A 17,842-nucleotide genomic window follows, 5' to 3' on the forward strand; every position below is an offset into this window, starting at 1 on the left:
CCCCGGCGGGGGCTGCAGACGGGGTGGGGGGACCTGACCAGATGGGGCGGGGCCGAGGGGCTGCAGATGGGGTGGGGGTACCTGGCCAGGCAGGGTGGGGCCGAGGGGCTGCAGATGGGGTGGGGGGACCTGACCAGATGGGGCGGGGCCGAGGGGCTGCAGACAGGGTGGGGGGACCTGACCAGATGGGGCGGGGCCGAGGGGCTGCAGATGGGGTGGGGGTACCTGGCCAGGCAGGGTGGGGCCGAGGGGCTGCAGATGGGGTGGGGGGACCTGACCAGATGGGGCGGGGCCGAGGGGCTGCAGATGGGGTGGGGGTACCTGGCCAGGCAGGGTGGGGCCGAGGGGCTGCAGATGGGGTGGGGGGACCTGGCCAGGTGGGGCAGGGCTGAGGGGTTGCAGATGGGGTGGGAGGACCCGACCAGGTAGGGTGGGGCAGAGAGGCTGCAGTGGGGTGGAAGGACTTGGACAGGAGGGACAGGGCTGAGGGGCTGCAGACGGGGTGGGAGGACCTGGCCAGGTGGGGCAGGGCTGAGGGGCTGCAGTGGGGTGGGAGTACCTGGCCAGGTGGGGCGGGCCGAGGAGCTGCAGTGGGTCCCAGGAGGCTTAGGAGCATGTGCAGCTGGACACGATGAGCGAATCACAAATCTGTCCCATGTTTCCAGTCTGGCTTCTCCTGGGAGTCGCGCCTCAGAGGAAGGCGCGGTCTCACAAAGGGGATAGAGGATTCCCTTCAGGATCAGGTGCAGCATGTTTTAACTCCAGCTTTTGGAGCCATTTGTAAACAAAGTGAGTGCCTTCTCAAGCAATGGCACCTTGTTCCCAGCTTGTAAGCAACAGTGAAAACAAATGCAGTCGTATTAGCTCCAAACTGCTCGGAAGGCAAAAGCTGCCTTCTACGGGACTTTTCCCCTTACATTTACGTTAAAATACAGCGTACCTTAGATTCTTAAATGTAACTAATCTAAACAAAACTTAACTGATTAAAGATGGTGTGTTCATGCTGAATGAGATGAAAACTGCCACAAATTCTGAGAATTCATTGTTCTATCAAATTAGTAGCATTAACTGGTATCAAGAAGTCTAAGAAAACTGCACAATTATTTAAAACTAAAAGTACCGTAAACGTTTACAAGTGTAACAAAACAATTAAATATGCAATAAGAAATTAATTTAAAAAAACCCCCAAAAATGAAACAATAGATGCTTTACACTGCATTCTCGAATGCTTAAAAACTGGAGACGCTTAATGCCATTTGCATTTCCCCACAAACGCCCTTTAAGCATAAACAAGAATCCCTTTCATAGGTGAGGGCGCCGGCCGCGGCCCCGCTTACATAAGAGCCCCCGAGTGGCGTCCACCGCAGCGGCCGGCCGGGCCTGCCTCCTCCCGAGACCACACTCAGAGGCTGCGAAGCCTACATGGCGTGCCAAATGCCACACTGTACACAGTTTATTATTAATAATAAAACCTGACCACCCAAATCCACAAACTGAAAACCGCCGGGTGGCTGCTCGTGACGAGCCTGGAGGGACGCAGAGAACATTCCAGCGCTCCAGTTAAGAGGGCGATGCTTCGTAGGTACTGCAGAAATTGTTTTTGACTTGTAAACAGATCTAACACGTTTCTGGAGTTAAGTCTTTTCATATTTTGTGAGCCTTCAGATGTTCTTCTTAGTGGAAGATTCTGGTTAACTACGAGGACTAACTTAGACCAAGCTGCTTTTTTAGCAATCTGAAAAACTGGTGTCTGCTGGTTAGTTGGGGCATACATCAACCAGCTGATACTCACAATCGGAACTTCCATTCTTTGATAAACACCATTCTCCCACCTCCAGAGAAAAGTACGTAAGTAGGATGTGTGTTGAGGTACAAGAAAAGCACAGAAGAATGGAAACGGAGCAGGACCAGAGCTGGAGGCCACGTGTGATGCAGCCTCAGCACGCATCCTGTCCCGCAGCAGAGCCCCTAGCACAGGGCGCCCCTGAGGACCGGGTGCTGCTGTCCCCAGGGGCGACTGTCTCAAGTGGAAGGCAGCACCCAGTGGCAGGCCCCAGGTGGCAGGCCGTGGAGCCTCTATGCACTCAGATTCCTAACGGTTCTCAGCCCAGCTGCACGTTAGAATCACCCAGGGGGGTTAGAGATGAAAACAGTACTGCCCGCGCTCCACTCCACGTTGGTGTGTCAGGACACCTGGGGGTTTTCCTGGCTCTGCTCACGCATCACTTATGTGGGCAGCACCCTGAGCCAGCAGGGTCCCTGGACACAAGGGAGTCAACACACATAAGAGGTGGTGTGGAAAAGGAGTGTCCTCGGAGCCAGTGGGCTGGGCGGTGAGAGCGACGAGTGCCGAGGTGTCTGCCGTGTCAGCCACTGCAGAGGGCCCCAGCCTTTATTCAGAGACCAGGGGCATATGCAGCCAACCAGACTCCACAACGGGGCTTCGCCTGATGGCCTTCTGTCCCCCCTTCCGATCTCAACTGTGGGCAATCACTGAGCCTGGAGGTCATTGTCCTACCTAATCGGGGCGACAGAACAAGCTACACCACCCAGATTTAGTAATTCCTTGCAAATACTGGTACAAAAATTAGATCTCAGGTGGAGTAAAAACGTTCCTGATGTGCTTTCTACCTTAAAACTTTCAGTTAAAGTGAAAGCACATTTAAAGTATACTATTTTAAGAGTAAAATGCTACAGGAACTAACGACTGTAAAAGCTGTTAATGTATACATCAAAAGTCACTAAGGCCACAGCTAGAAGGACCCACAACGAAGAGTATACAACTATGTACTGGGGGGCTTTGGGGAGAAAAAGGAAAAAATAAAATCTTAAAAAAAAAAAGTTACTAAGAACTTACAAACATTTAAATAAAGAAATAAACTGAAAATGAAGAGAATCCATTAGCTACTTACTTTTAGGAAAAAATATTCTTTTTGAAAGGGAAATATTTATAAAAATGTACAAAATACTATAGGCATAATAAAACAGATTAGATTACATTCAAATTCTAATTTAGGAAGGACTGATAAATCAGGCTGCATTGGCACTGAGAAAGGCACCATTAGGAGAGTGAAAGGAGGAGAGCACGGTGGAAGGAGATATTTGCAACACGAAAAACTGACAAATGGCTTGATTCTAGCATATAAAAAGAACAACCCCAAATCAAGAAAAAGAGAGACAACTGATCAGAAAAATAGGCAAGAGATCTGAACAAGCACTCCACAAAAAGGGACCATCTGTTTGGCCAGTAAGCACAGGAAAAGGCACTAAGTCTCAGTGGTTGTCAGAAAATGCAGCAAAAGCCACGAGGGGGTACTGCTCACAGCTGAAGGTAAAGTGACCGACAGTGAAGAGTGGTGGCGGGGATCCAGAACAACTGGAACTCACACAAGGCTGGTGGCAGCGGAAATGGGTACCAGCACTTTGGCAACTGTTTGGCCTCACGTGTGACAGTTGACCACACGCACGCCCTAGGCTCCCCAGTGCCACTTCACATCTGCCTGTCCGCACCAACAGACACATGCGAGAACACACGGAGTGTCATTACCTGTAACAGGTCTGATTAGGCAACAGCCCGAATACGGATCAGCTACCGAATGGAGGAACATGGCGGCGTGTCTGTGAGTGGGACAGCACGCGGTTAGGAAAATGAATGAACTCCTGCTACACAACAGTGAGGACGGCTTTCACGGGCATAATGCTGAGGGAAAGAAGCAAAACACGAAACCTCCACATAATGATTCCACTGCCATAAGCTTCAAAAGCAGGCAAACTGCTCTTCGGTGTTGGTGTCGGGGGAGGAGCTACCTTTAGGGGGGCACGAGGGGCTCGGGGTGCTGCTGCTGGTGCTGTACTGGGTGGTGGGCACACGGGGACATGCACCTGCGGAAAGTTCCCCGACAGTCCCCATACGCTGCAGACCGGGTACTTTTCTGCATATGTATCTTATACCAATAAAAAAGATTTTTAAAACAACTTCAGAGACCAGGCTTGACAGGAAAGCTTTGAGAACACAACACCTTATGCTGTTGCGCATACGTAAATTAAAATGTAAACAAAAGCTTGTTAAAATGACTTGTGTAGACGGCTAACCATTTTCAGTAGCTGAAGATAAAGGATTTTTGCAGTTTATGTGTATTAGTGAGGAACCTTGGAAGAGTACATCGTCCTACCATCATTACCCCGATCCCGATCCAGGAGAGAATTGTCCATCTTGACTTATTTTCCGTATTACCAAGGATCACACATGCTCAGCACAGCACTGTGGTCCTGGGCAGAAACTAACAGAACCTGGGACGTGAGCGTGCGCACGCCCCACTGACCTGGTCCTGGGTCATCACTGACAACAAGAAGTTGTCAAAAGAAGGAAGCACAAATACAGATGAGGAAGGTGTTCCCTCGTGACAACCTGGGGAGGATGCGGCGCCCACTGGAGGACATGCCAGGCCATACAAAGACGGGTCATGTTGGAACTGTCCTCAGTGCGCGAGTCCAGGGCGCTCTGCCCGGCAGCGGGTGGTCAGAGAGGGCCGTGGCTTCTTCCCTGAGAAATACAGGATTCACCCTAATTTCCCAAAGAGGGAACAGCACACAAAATAGTCTCTTTGCCTCGCTAAGATGAAATCTGGGCACTTCTTGAAAGATAATGGACCACACTGGTCTTCAGATGGACATGCACAGCCACTACCAGACACCAGAAATCAGGGTCGAAAGAGCCAATGTGACAAGTAAGCTGAGGGAAGCCTGAAGCCTTGTCCCCTCAGCTGCGGGCCATCCTACAAGCTAACACCTGGTTTTCACGCAATCACAAGATGCCCTCAAAAGAAACAAATTTCAAAGACTTAGCACTGAGCTCCCAGGGGAAACTCACCAGGCATCTGGTACACTCCATGGTTTTCAATATCTTTTCAGTCCATTAGGAGTCTGCCAAATATTTTTTAAAATGCTTAAATCAAACCAAAAGTATGCTGAGTGCCCTGGCAGCCGCCACATGAAGATGAAGCCCTGGACTTCCCCATGTCTCTGAAGCTAAGGGTGACCTGAAACCCAGCCACGTGCAGGGACTCCGCAGGCTCCAGCCAGGGAGGCGGCCCCACCCCGCGCGGCTCCTGGGGCAGGGTGCAGGGGAGGCGGGAGCAGCGCGCCCTGGTGGTCGGCTCGGCACTTACTCTCTTTGCCTTTCTCCTTGTTCTTGAGCTGCTGCAGCTTCTGCTCGCGGTGCTGCTTCTCCAGCTCCTGCTCCTGGCGGTGTCTCTCCAGCTTCCGCTGATGCTCTAGCAGCTCCTGCTGGTGCTTCATGGCCAGCAGCTCCTGCTGTTGCTGCGAGCAAGGAAGGAGGAGACAAAGACAGTCAGAGCCTCGCTCCGAATCAGGAAGAACAAGACAGACACACAAACAAGAAGATCACTGAAGGGCCAGCTCGTCTGCACGCTGGTGCTGTCATCGGGGCCTTGCTCTCGTCTACACAGCCAGCATTTCTAACAAGACTACCTTGGCTCTGCTCAATCCTACGACAGAGGTCTAGTCCAGGCCCCAAATGTCTCCTGACCTTTTAAATGTTAAAAATGAAAATAAAAACCATGGATTTGCTAGAAGAAAATATACATGATGATTTACGTAGTCTTGCAAGTTGGGAACGTCCTTTTGAGAATGAGACAAAAGAGTATGAAATGGAAAACTGCTTGGCACATTCCTACCAAGTTAAACACGCGTCCACCCTAAGACCCAGCAATCCGGCTCCTACGACTTACCCAAGAGACACGGCGGCGCATCCGTGCAAAGCCGTGCATAAGAATGCACACGGCTGCCTTGCTCACGACAGCCCGGCTGACACGCCCCACATGTCCCTCAGAGATGAACACACGGACAAGGGTGTGTATTCAGATGCTAGAATACTACCTAGCAATGAAAGAGAACAAACCACAGAAACACGGACGGGCTGTAAACCAAGAAAAATCAGCACGCCTGGTGCGGACAGGGGGCACGAGAAAGGGCGAGGGAAAGGGTCAACATGCAAAGGTTCTACTCATAGCAAGTTCTAGAACAGGAGCTCCCACCACCTCATGATGCTAAAGCAGAAGGCCGCTTCCCGGGGCGAGGCAGAGACGAAGGAGAGGGGACTTCCTAGGCTGCGGACTGTGGTGGGGGCGGTGTTTCCACAGGTGCTCACACTGTCAAAACGCACTGGACAGTACACTCAGTCTGCATGATCTGAATGTTCTGCTGTTTGTAAGTCAGACTGCATGTTTTCAAAAATGACCTCATGGACCACATAAAGAATTATCTTTATCACATACTGTAAACAAAATTAAAAGGCAAAAGATGAAGAGAAAAACTCTCTGCAACATTTCTGATACGCAGATAAACGTGACACAATGGCTGTTGTAAATTAAGAAGACGGTAAGAACCCACAGAAAAGGTGAGCAAGCAGGATGAGACAGTTACAGAAGAAGTGGTCAAAAATGAACGGGAGGGGCTGGCCCCGTGGCTGAGGAGTTAAGTTCGTGCGCTCCGCTGTAGGCGGCCCAGTGTTTCGTTGGTTCGAATCCTGGGTGCAGACATGGCACTGCTCATCAAGCCACGCTGAGGCAGCGTCCCACATGCCACAACTAGCAGGACCCACAACAAAGAATATACAACTATGTACCGGGGGGCTTTGGGGAGAAAAAGGAAAAAAAAAAGTATACATAAAAAAAAATGAACGGGAAAAGATGTCAACCTCACCAGTAATCAAACCCCGTTTTCACCCCTCACAGTGGCCAAGATGGAAAGGAAGAAGCCCAGCGCAGCGCAGCGCTGGCCGGGGTGTATAGGACAGGGGTGGCGAAGGGGACTCCGAGGGGGCTCCCGCAGCCGCCAGCAGCTCTGGCGCGTGCAGCACCTCAGGACGCCCAGGCCCCACTGGCACCTGCCTCTGCCTCTCCGTCTCAGTTGGTCTCACTCTGTCTCTCTGCCTTTGTCTCTGTCTCCCTCTCTCTGTGTTTCCATCTCTCTTTATCTCTCTCTTTATCTCTGTCTCTCTTTATCTCTCTCTGTCTCTCTCTGTCTCTGTGTCTCTCTCTCCCTTTATCTCCCTGTCTCTCCCTGTCTCTGTCTCTCTCTCTCCGTGGCTCCGCCTACACAGACTTTCCCTTGGCTTCCACACAAGCCACTTGCCATCTCCTGCAGACCTGAGGGCCTCTGCATGAGCAGCCCCAGGGCCAGCCCTCGGAGACGGCCAGCCTGGCTCCTGCGCCCCCTCCAGCTTCCCCAGCGTGTCACCTCCCTCCCCAGTAACCTCCCCAAGCAGGGCCCTGAGCCCCCCATCCAGCACGTTCCATGTGAGCACCTAGTCTCCCTGCCATTACTTGATTCTGGTGGTCTCTCCCCCACTAGGCGGGGGTGGAACGAGGACGCTGGGTGAGCCAGCAATCTGGCAACCAAGGAAGCCCCAGAACTTTCTACTGAGGACACGTAACGTGCAAGTGTCTCTCCCCCAGATGTAAGCTGTCAAATGTCGGGGGAGTGGGACAGACTGAAACCTCCTTTCAGGCATTCACAGAGGGACTGTGGCGCCAACAAAAGCAATGTTGACACAGTTGTTGGTAACTGACGTTTCTCGAGGGCTCTTCCCAGGTGACACTGACAGCTGACAAGTGGCTGCAACCCTCCTCTGAGGTGAGCGTCTCAGAAGGGATGCTGAGCCACAGGGTGACCAGTGGTCGGGGCCTCTGTGCAGATGGCAGTTTTGCCCCCAGCGCGTGGCTCTGGGGATGAAGAAGACAGAGGAGGGAGACAGTGGGTGAGCATGAGCGCGGCTGGCTTGCTCCCTCTGGAGGGCGCCCGGTGCAGACACGGCGCAGCCCCCAGGGCAGGCCCACACACCTGGGGCCCATCCAGGGGCTTCACTCAGCTCTCTGCTGTCTCCAGTTGTGCTATGATGACACGCTGTACTCTCAGAGCAACACGCTTAACAAGACAAAAGGAAGTGGTTTAGGGGCAGAGGAGCAGATTTAGAGGATCAGGGCACAGCCAGGGGACAACCAGGACAGAGTGAGGCACACAGGGCGATGTGCTGGGGGTGGAGGGAGGCTTTCCTGCCCACTGTGCCCAAGAAGACACACTTCGACACGGAGACACGTGAGCCACCTCTGTGTGTGTGCGATGCAGCTGCCCTCCTCTGTGGGCGCATGCCCTCACGGTGACGTCCGGCCAGCCCTGGGGAGCAGGCACTGTGTGTCCAGGAACATGTGCAAACTCCTGCTGGCCCCTTATTCAGAGGCAGAGCCTGGGCTGACCAGCCGGCTCAGTGCCCCTACGCACGCTGCACCCCCATGCCAACCCCGGTGGTCACTGCTGGGAGCCACCTCCCTCGAGGGGAGGAAGGGTCCAGGCTGCAGAGAAGGCCTGGGCTGAGCCTCTTCCGGCCACAGGCCCCCTGGGAGATGTGGAGGCTCCCACGCCCAGGGGCCTCACCTGGCTCCCAGCCCCAGTTCCCACGGTGGCCTTTTGTCAATGTGAGTGTGGAATCACTCAGTTTTTTGCATCAACTAGAGCAACACGTAAATGAAGAGAATAGGATTTCAGATTGCTTAGAGCTCCTTCCTGTTAAAGATGCAATATGTCACCCCATGTCTGTGACTTCTGTGAAGTTCAAATCACATTCTACCAAAAACGTTACAGAAAAAGAACATCAATTGTGAAAATTTATAAGGTGAAAATTCTCACTCTTTCATTCTCTAAATAAAGCTGACAACCCCGGCGTGGGCGCAAGTGTGCTAGCCAGTAAAAACAGCATTCAGCAAAATTTCAGAAGAAACTGGCAATAACAATGAATGAGCAAAAAGAACAGAACCGCCAACTTATAAACGCCCGTGTGTGTGGAGGGGGTGCCGGGTGCCCAGCCACCCACCCAACCCGAGGGCAGAGTGACGGGCCAGACAGGCCCTGCCACACCGTCACACACAGTGCTGCTGGAGGCCCAGTGCCCAGCCACCCACCCGACCCGAGGGCAGAGTGACGGGCCAGACAGGCCCTGCCACACCGTCACACACAGTGCTGCTGGAGACCCAGTGCCCAGCCACCCACCCGACCCGAGGGCAGAGTGACGGGCCAGACAGGCCCTGCCACACCGTCACACACAGTGCTGCTGGAGACCCAGTGCCCAGCCACCCACCCGACCCGAGGGCAGAGTGACGGGCCAGACAGGCCCTGCCACACCGTCACACACAGTGCTGCTGGAGACCCAGTGCCCAGCCACCCACCCGACCCGAGGGCAGAGTGACGGGCCAGACAGGCCCTGCCCCACCGTCACACACAGTGCTGCTGGAGACCCAGTGCCCAGCCACCCACCCAACCCGAGGGCAGAGTGACGGGCCAGACAGGCCCTGCCCCACCGTCACACACAGTGCTGCTGGAGACCCAGTGCCCAGCCACCCACCCGACCCGAGGGCAGAGTGACGGGCCAGACAGGCCCTGCCACACCGTCACACACAGTGCTGCTGGAGACCCAGTGCCCAGCCACCCACCCGACCCGAGGGCAGAGTGACGGGCCAGACAGGCCCTGCCACACCGTCACACACAGTGCTGCTGGAGACCCAGTGCCCAGCCACCCACCCGACCCGAGGGCAGAGTGACGGGCCAGACAGGCCCTGCCACACCGTCACACACAGTGCTGCTGGAGACCCAGTGCCCAGCCACCCACCCGACCCGAGGGCAGAGTGACGGGCCAGACAGGCCCTGCCACACCGTCACACACAGTGCTGCTGGAGACCCAGTGCCCAGCCACCCACCCGACCCGAGGGCAGAGTGACGGGCCAGACAGGCCCTGCCACACCGTCACACACAGTGCTGCTGGAGACCCAGTGCCCAGCCTCAAGACAGAGACCACACCGCGGCCCTCGCCGGCCCACCTGGGCTGTGCCTCCGCAGCCAGCACGGCCAGCCTCCCAGCTTCCTGGCCCTGCTGCTGTGGAAGTGGCCCGATGGCAGAGTCCCCGCAGGACACAGGGCCAGGGCAGGACTTGTCAGCAGGGCCTCGAGCTCTCCCCGGGCCGGTCTGGTCACACCTGTGGTCACACACGCAGCAAGGGTTTACCGAGTGCAGACTAAGTGGTCAGCATTACTGACCACAGGGGACCCGCAGCCCCTGTCCACAATCTTGGTCATCTCACACCTTCCACAGAGGGGAGGGGATTCATTTCCGGCTAGGAACACAGGGACACAATAGCAGAGAGGGGGGCGTAGCTAGATCCAAAAGCCACACAGGCAGCAGGAGGCAGAGAGGCCACAGGCCCCAAAGGTGCCCAGGACAGGGGACAGACAGCCAGTGTCCAGCCCTCAGGCAGCAGCACACACTTCCCCTGGGGATGCTGCTCCTGGAAGGCAGGTGCCCCAGGCTCGCAGACCACATGAGGACGCAGTGTGCACAGGGCAGGGGCCAGTAGTGGGGCCGTCAGGGCTCAGCGTCCAGCTCTGGGGCCCATGGACACTGAGTGTCACTTCTAAGAGCTTTCCTATAGAAAAAGAAATACATTTCAAACAAGCCACCTACATGAACTGGGGACAGGCACTGTTCCTGTTCTTCTCATCACCACGCCCTGGTTTGCCACTTGGATGGCACTGATTTCCAAGGGACTTTCTTGGTGGCACCACTGAGCATGGTCAGAGGAGAGTGCTGAGGCCAGACAGCCCAGCCGTGAATCCAGCTCTGCCCACTCCCACTCCGTCGAATACATCCCACGTCCACGCCTCCGTTTAGTCCCAGGACCTGTCTGCTCAGGCTGCTGTGAGGACTAAGTGAGACGACAGTAGACAACACTTAGAACAGGTCTGGCTGTGAGCTCACGCCTGTATTCTGTCATCATCATTATTGTCAGACTTTTACTTCTGAAAGATGGCGTCCGGAGAGCTTCATTTCTTGGGGACATAGCCATGTCATCCTAAGATCAAACTGAGGCCGCCCAGGGGACTCCAGGGAAACATAGCACAAGTGGGACAGAACGTAGGAATGAATTTTTTAAATCTCAAAACTGGTTTCCTGATTTTGCAGTGTTTGTTGCCAACAGTCAATACACTTTGGTTTGACCATGAGGGCTTCAGTCCCTCTGAATTGCATCGCCGTGCATGTCTGTAAGATCAGCTCAAGAATTCTACTAACAATGTCAAAACAGTGGGGTTTTCTTACCTTTTAAGAGGAAAACCAAATTTGCGACAAAAGAGCAAACTGAATGGGGATGAAACGTGTCCCTCATTATCAGTTTCATTCCAAGAGACTCTGTACTCAGAGGCGTACTGTGGGAAAGTCACACTCGCTCTGATTGAACACAGGGCCGCACACCGAAGAAGGTACTTCTGCCAGAGAAATATTTGTTATGGATTTGGAGAACCTCGCCAAAGGGCCCCATGGCTGGGTCCATGGGTAAATGCACTCACTAGGTGTTACCAGGCCACGGTCAACAGCTCTGGGACTCCACCTGCATCGCCAGTCTTAAGAAATGTACAAAACTTGGCTTCCTGGTGTTGCTCAGGTCGGGAGACCAATACCATGATATCTGGAGCAATGGACCTGATAATTAAGCATCCCTCCCCTCTTGGTACTACCTACACCCTGAAACTGCTGTGTACAGGCCTGAGTTCCCTTTCCACTGCTCAGTATTCACTTAATGCACAAATGAGGACCAGGCAGAAATTCGCTTAATAGGGTCTCAAAATATTTACTTTCCAGCCAGAACCCGGAAGGAAAGCGAGATCTTTCAATTATCATTACAAAAAGACTGGAAACCACCACCACAGACACTGGTGATTGAAATTCGCGGGATGACAAAACTCCCAGGAAAACAATATTGTCGTGGAGTTTTAACAAAAGTAGCAGTTACAAAGAGTGACTCTGGCTCCCCCAAAAGGCCCCCAGAGCAACGCCGCGCAGTCTCACGCTCCGTTCCACTCAGATCGCACTCTACACTATAGATTCATAGAAGGTAATACCCTGGATATTAAAGCGCACAAACCAGAGGTGATGGAACAAACCAGACCCTGACACCCCTCACTCACATGTCACATGGCACTTCAGGCCTGTCTCTTGGTCTTTAGACAAACTGCTCCTCTACGCCCACGGCTTCTGGAAGGTGGAGATGAATTTCAATGCAAGGAAGGCCGCTTTATTTTCCTCCACTCCCTCACCCCAGTGTGGCACCGTAAACACGTCCTTGCCCCCAGACATCTCCCCGAGGGCAGGGACATCACTGACCCTCCGCGGGGAGTGAACGGAGCTCTGTCATGGGGTGCAGTGTTCAGGCAACAAGAAACAGAACGTTGAGATGTGCTAATTTTTAACTCAGGTGAAATCCATACAGTTATGTTCAGCTAGTACCTCGCTAACATGTACGAAGGCTAAGGCCATCCTGTGGGAGAAGGAGAATTGTCGAGAAGCGAGTTTTTGCAGGAACTATCATGAGTAATTTAAAATAAGATGTCTACTCTTTAATTTTTCTAAGAAAAAATAAAAACCATGAGAAGATAGGTCACATTACTCTAACCAGAGTTTCATACTGAATGCACTTTCAAGCCAACACTGAGCTCAGAATAAAAAATCAGATCCTGAGAATTCCGCTTCTTTGACTCTGACTTTGGAATTTAATTACAAATATTCAAGTGGAAACTCAACCAGATTTTTACTTTAAAAAGTAAACTAAAATAAAACCCCGCTACACTGAAGGACAGAACTTGGGGACAGGTGCACGTCCGTGCGCCAGCAGAGGAGAGACCCTCCTGGGCTCTGGGCACCTGACCCGCTCGGAGCGCCTCTGTTTTGTCCTAACCATCAATGACGACGGATCAGTGATTACCGATCACTAGCAGCAGTCAAGTTCGATGAAAGCACATCAACACCCCACACTTAACTGAGACGGGGACTGCTCGCAGAGCTGCTCAGAGCCCATCGCCCTGGCCCTGGGATTCTGCAAAACACTTAGTGCCGAGGCCGCGGACATTTATTCTTGTCAAGTTCCCTGGCCTGAGGTGGCCCGTGTCACGGGTGCTTGCAGGGCAGGGGTGGCAGGTGCCCGCATTTCAGCATACAGGGGTGTCCCGAGGGCCACATGTGCTGAGGGGGGTGTGAGGGCCACATGTGTCCTGGGAACGGGGTCCCCGACGGCCACAGCCTGCTCAAGAGCCCAAGGATGTCTAATGGCCACACACACCCACTCCCACAGGGGCCAATGTCCCCATGAATTAACAGTGGGCTTCCTTTTAAAGTCAAGAGCGTTTTCCTGATTTTAAATGCACCATAGACTCAGGGGAGCAAATGTGAAAATAAGAACAACATAAAAAGTCACCCATAACCCTAGCTCTTGGAAGATACTGATTCAATGTCTGAGGACATCTTCAGCCTAGTCACACACCTGACTTCAAATAGAAACCCACCAACCAGCATTTTCCCATCTCTCTTATGTTAACTGGCCTCAACAGAAATATTCTTAAGTTGGATTTTTATTAACCATTAAGGGTCCAACATGTTTTGTGCCAGTCTGCCCCTAAAATTATGCTAGTTACACAGAAACAATGCACCAGGAAATGGCCTGAGCCTGTTCCGGGGCCCGTGGCAAAGGGCACCCTGCTCAGCCAGCCACAGCCACCTGCCTGCTCCCAGGACAAGGGCGTCACAGGCTCAGTTCACCCTGCTCAGTGTGGCCCTGATCATTAGTGATGGGCTCCCTCCACTTCTGCTTCTCCTCCTGCTTTGCTGGCAACAGCGTCAGCTGGTGAGACACCATACCTAAACAGAGGACAACTGGGGCCAGGAGGGAAAGGACGGAGAGCCGGACCAGGCTCCAGAGATGGATGAAGTGGCTGGTGGAATCACCAGGCGCCCACGTGACCCAGGTCCCAGCTAAGCAGATGAGGCAGGCAAGGCCTTCCCTTCCATCCTGAGCACAGAGGGACCCCACTTCACAAGGAAGGGGCGCGGTGAGGTCAGGGCTGCAGGTTGCATCTCCTCAGCACACCCCTCCTTGGTGGGGAGCTCGCCTGTCCCACAGCCCCTCGTCCCCAAACAGGTCCTCGCACCTGCCATCACTAACAGGAGAACCGACACTAATGGCTGCTCTCGCCACCTACTTCACTGTTACTCTGAAAAGGTTAAATTGAAAACAGACCCACAGATTTTAGGCGCCTTCTTCATTGAGGAATGCATGACATTTTAAGAGCCTGGTGTGGTCAGCGCCAAACAGAAGAACACGGTATAAAATGCTGGACCACAAGGGTGCAAGTCCACGTCCACCAGGAAGCGGAGCCGGGACCCCTGTGCGTTCTAGCCTCTACACGCTGGCGGGGGAGCTTTTGTTGAAGATGCTCAAGGAGCTCCTCAGGCGTCGTCTCACCCACTTTCTGAGGCAAGTACAGGACAGGCTCAATTACCCTCATCTGCCAGAACATAATTTTTGACAGACAGAGTAAAACAAATAGAGAGTATTCTCTCCCTGTGGGGGCTTGCTGTTGACCTCGAGAAACATATGCTTTTTGGCCACGGTATTTATAGAGCATTTGGGACTAAAATGTTCCCTACGGGGCCCTCAAAAATGGAACCATTTCCATCTTTATCTCACTGGATTGACTGGCTCAAATCAGAGGCACCCTCATTTCAGTACGTTCAAAGTCATTCCTCCCTCTTGCCTCATGGCACGACCAGCAGTGCTCAAAACTCCCTGATGTGTCCTCCATCCCACCCCCCCATCTCCATTGGTGTAACTCTCCTTTCTCCTACAAGGTTCAGCTCCCAGAAGCTGCATCCTCTTGAAGACCACTGGGGGGTCTTCTCCCTCTGCAGAGAATCCTGGCTCCCTCCCCTCCCGGGCTCACCACCAGCTGAGACACTTCCTGGGGGCTTCCAGGCTGTCAGCAGACTCAGACTGTGTCTGTCCTCTTTTCTTCTCTTCTGCAGACCTTACTGTCGTGACACAGCAAGTCTAAGGGAGCCCATGAGGGTAAAGAAGCAGATCAAAGGCAGCAAATTCGATCAGCAAACAGTGAGGAACAATGAGAGAAAATGATGTTGCAGGTCAATGCAGGACAAGGTTTTCTTGGGAGAACATACGCTTCCCCAGCTGCCACCTTTGGAAATAGAAAGTTCCTGCTCTTCCACAGCCCACAAGCAGCCTACAGTTTAAAGGGCACAATTAAAGGTGAGCAGGGTACCTTATAAAGCACGAGACTCATGTGCCATGAGTTCCTGGCAGCACAGGGAAAGCAGGGCCCAGGACGGCAGCCGGAGTGGCCATACATGCCCCTCGGGGCAGCGGGTCACACAAGGCCATCCACCTGCTCATAAACAACTTCCTAGAAGCCCAAAGCACTGCGTTTACAAGCAATTCCTTACTGTAAGCACACTAATTAGACGCAGACAGGCTCAGGGGTGACGCAGGACTTTGGCACCACGTGGCCTTGAGTTATCCCAGGTACCAGGGTTACAACAACCCAAGTGTGTCCTACTGGCTCATAAACTGCTGCCTCAAGTGACCTGGAAGCCGGGGCCCGGGCAACATCCTTCAGCCACCTGCAACAGGTAATAAAGAGAGTAAACACCATGTCCAGGCTCCCAGTGCCATAAAGCCAGGCTTCCTTTCAATTTTCTCCCTCTCCCTGCAAGGAAAAGAGTCATACTCTCCACTAAATGGCTCTTAAAAATCTCTCCTGCCATGGAAACAGCACAAATCACACTAACGGACAGATATATAGAAAAATTCATCCTTACTAGTAAAAAAGGACACACAAATTAAAACAGTGTGGGAATAATTTTTATTTTTCACCAATTAAACGGGAAATATCCTGCGAGGCCTGGGAAGGGAGAGGACGAGGCTGAGGACACCTTTGGAGGGAGCACAAACCTAGCAGGAGGGCAATTTGCAAGATGTTTTAAAATGTGTAACATGCATACAATATTTTTCATATGAAAGGATTCGCTCTGAGAAAATAAAACTGGACAGATGTGCCAAGACCTACCCAAAGGACGCTGCTGCAGTCTGGTTCACGAGCAGGAAGCCTGGGGGACGAGCCCCGTCTCCCGGGATGGCACCGGCTAGACAGCTGCACCAGGCATGGAGCATGGAGGCCCTGTCGCCACCTGGTGCCACTGCAGGGTGCACAGGGAGGCTTGGGCTCCGGAATTCAGCGCTGACTCCGCTGTTCAGTGCCACAGTGGGGCTGTCATTTGATGCTGGGAGCGTGGGGCTCCACCAGCCCCCGACTGGGCATTCCCAGGTTCCTTGCCCATGGCCCTCGAACCCATGGGGTCCTGGTGCTGGCAGGGACAGGATCTGTCTAAAACACCATCCCTGGAAGTACATCCTTTACTGAAGAGTCGCATTTCTCCTCTAAGATGATGCAGTGAAATCCACCAGGAACTACGAAAAACTGGCAAAAAGCAACTGCTGGGCTGACAGTTCTGTTAATAAGTGGAAGAAAGGCTAAAGAGAACTATTGTTCAGAGCCCCAAATAGGCAAGTCTCAGGGGGCTACAAAAGCTGCGGAGGAGTCTGGGGGGCCACGCGTACCCCAGGAATGTGCTGCGGATCAGTCCTGCACTCAAGGTCTCCTCACACCCGCTCTTGCTGTAACTTGCCAGACCCCGGGGCTCCAGCCACCACTGGACTCTCTCTCCACACACACATTTGTATTCTCCCTCTGCATACACACCCCAGAAGCATTCAAGCCAAAATGCAAGAGGGAAGCTTCCGGAAGCATGGAGTGCCCCTGGCAGCTGCTCATTCCCATGGCCTGCCACAAGCCAGCCCTGGGGACCCCTGAACCCTGACCACCAGGAGAGAACAATGACTTCACTGTGCTCCGAGGATGACCTGGCCAACGCCTCCTTCTGTCTGCTCTCTGGGCATTCCTTGAGGACGGGGACGCGGTTTGTAACCCCTACCACGCTCATTACTCGCCCATGCCCCACCCATTTACTTTGTGAGAGGTTTGACGCAGTCCGCCACCCCAGCTCATTTCTGCCCTTCTTGTTAGAAACACAATAGAATGCCCGATGGTTGAATTAGGTGTCGATTACCTCTGTGTCCACATTGAAGCATCAGTTTACTGATCAACATCCAGCCTCAGAGGCCCACACTCTTAGGAAAGCCCACAGGCGGAGCTGCTGCTGTGTGCTCTCCGAACACAGCGAACGGGAGAGAATTAAACGGAGCTATTTTATTTCTCCCCTCGTGGCATTACCCAACATGTAGAACATAATATTCCTACAAAGATATCGTACCCCGATTGTCACCCATTCGATTCATTTCTATTCATGTGAGTACTTCATGTACATATGTAAAATCAACTAAGGAACTACGAGAAAAGTCCAGATTTGGGGGTCCCCAGAGCCAGAGTGTGGCCAGACATGGGGAGGGGCAGCTGCAGTGGCACCAGGGCTCTGGACGTTTCTCTCTTGCATTTGCAACCTGATGCCTGCGATGAAGAAGGCCCCGGGCTGTACACATGAGGGTCTAGAACAGAGCCATGTGTGATGACTGTGCCTGCCAGATGACACTGCCTTATTCTAGGTACTCTGCCACAGGCACATAATCTTGAATCCGCAAACCCTTGTAATTTATAATTAAACCCACATTAGAATTAAGAATAAGTTCTAGATGAATATATGATGCCACTTCTACAAGGTGCCTAGAGTAGTCAAATTTATAGAGACAGAAACTAGAAGGTGGTTGCCAGGGTCTGGGGGAGAAGGGATGTCCCAGGAGTCAGTGTTTAACGGGGACAGAGCTTCAGTTTGAGAGGATGAAAAGGTTCTGGAGATGGATGGTGGCAATGGTTGCACAACAGTGTGAATGTACTTGCTGCCATCGAACTGGACACTTAA

At 52.9% G+C, this 17,842-nt stretch overlaps 1 protein-coding gene across 12 annotated transcripts in view; it reads right to left on the reverse strand.

Annotated features, from left to right (window-relative positions):
- The window catches only part of HDAC4 (histone deacetylase 4), a 327,295-nt gene that overhangs the window by 104,787 nt on the left and 204,666 nt on the right, over window positions 1-17,842 (reverse strand). For all 12 annotated transcript variants that reach the window (XM_070269644.1, XM_023642723.2, XM_070269641.1 and 9 more), the window contains one exon: window positions 5,169-5,319. In XM_070269644.1, coding sequence (XP_070125745.1) covers window positions 5,169-5,319 — 151 coding nt within the window. The remainder of the gene's footprint in view (window positions 1-5,168; window positions 5,320-17,842) is intronic.

The sequence above is a fragment of the Equus caballus genome, chromosome 6 (genome assembly GCF_041296265.1).
Source record: "Equus caballus isolate H_3958 breed thoroughbred chromosome 6, TB-T2T, whole genome shotgun sequence".
In the NCBI taxonomy this organism is placed as follows: Eukaryota; Metazoa; Chordata; class Mammalia; order Perissodactyla; family Equidae; genus Equus; species Equus caballus.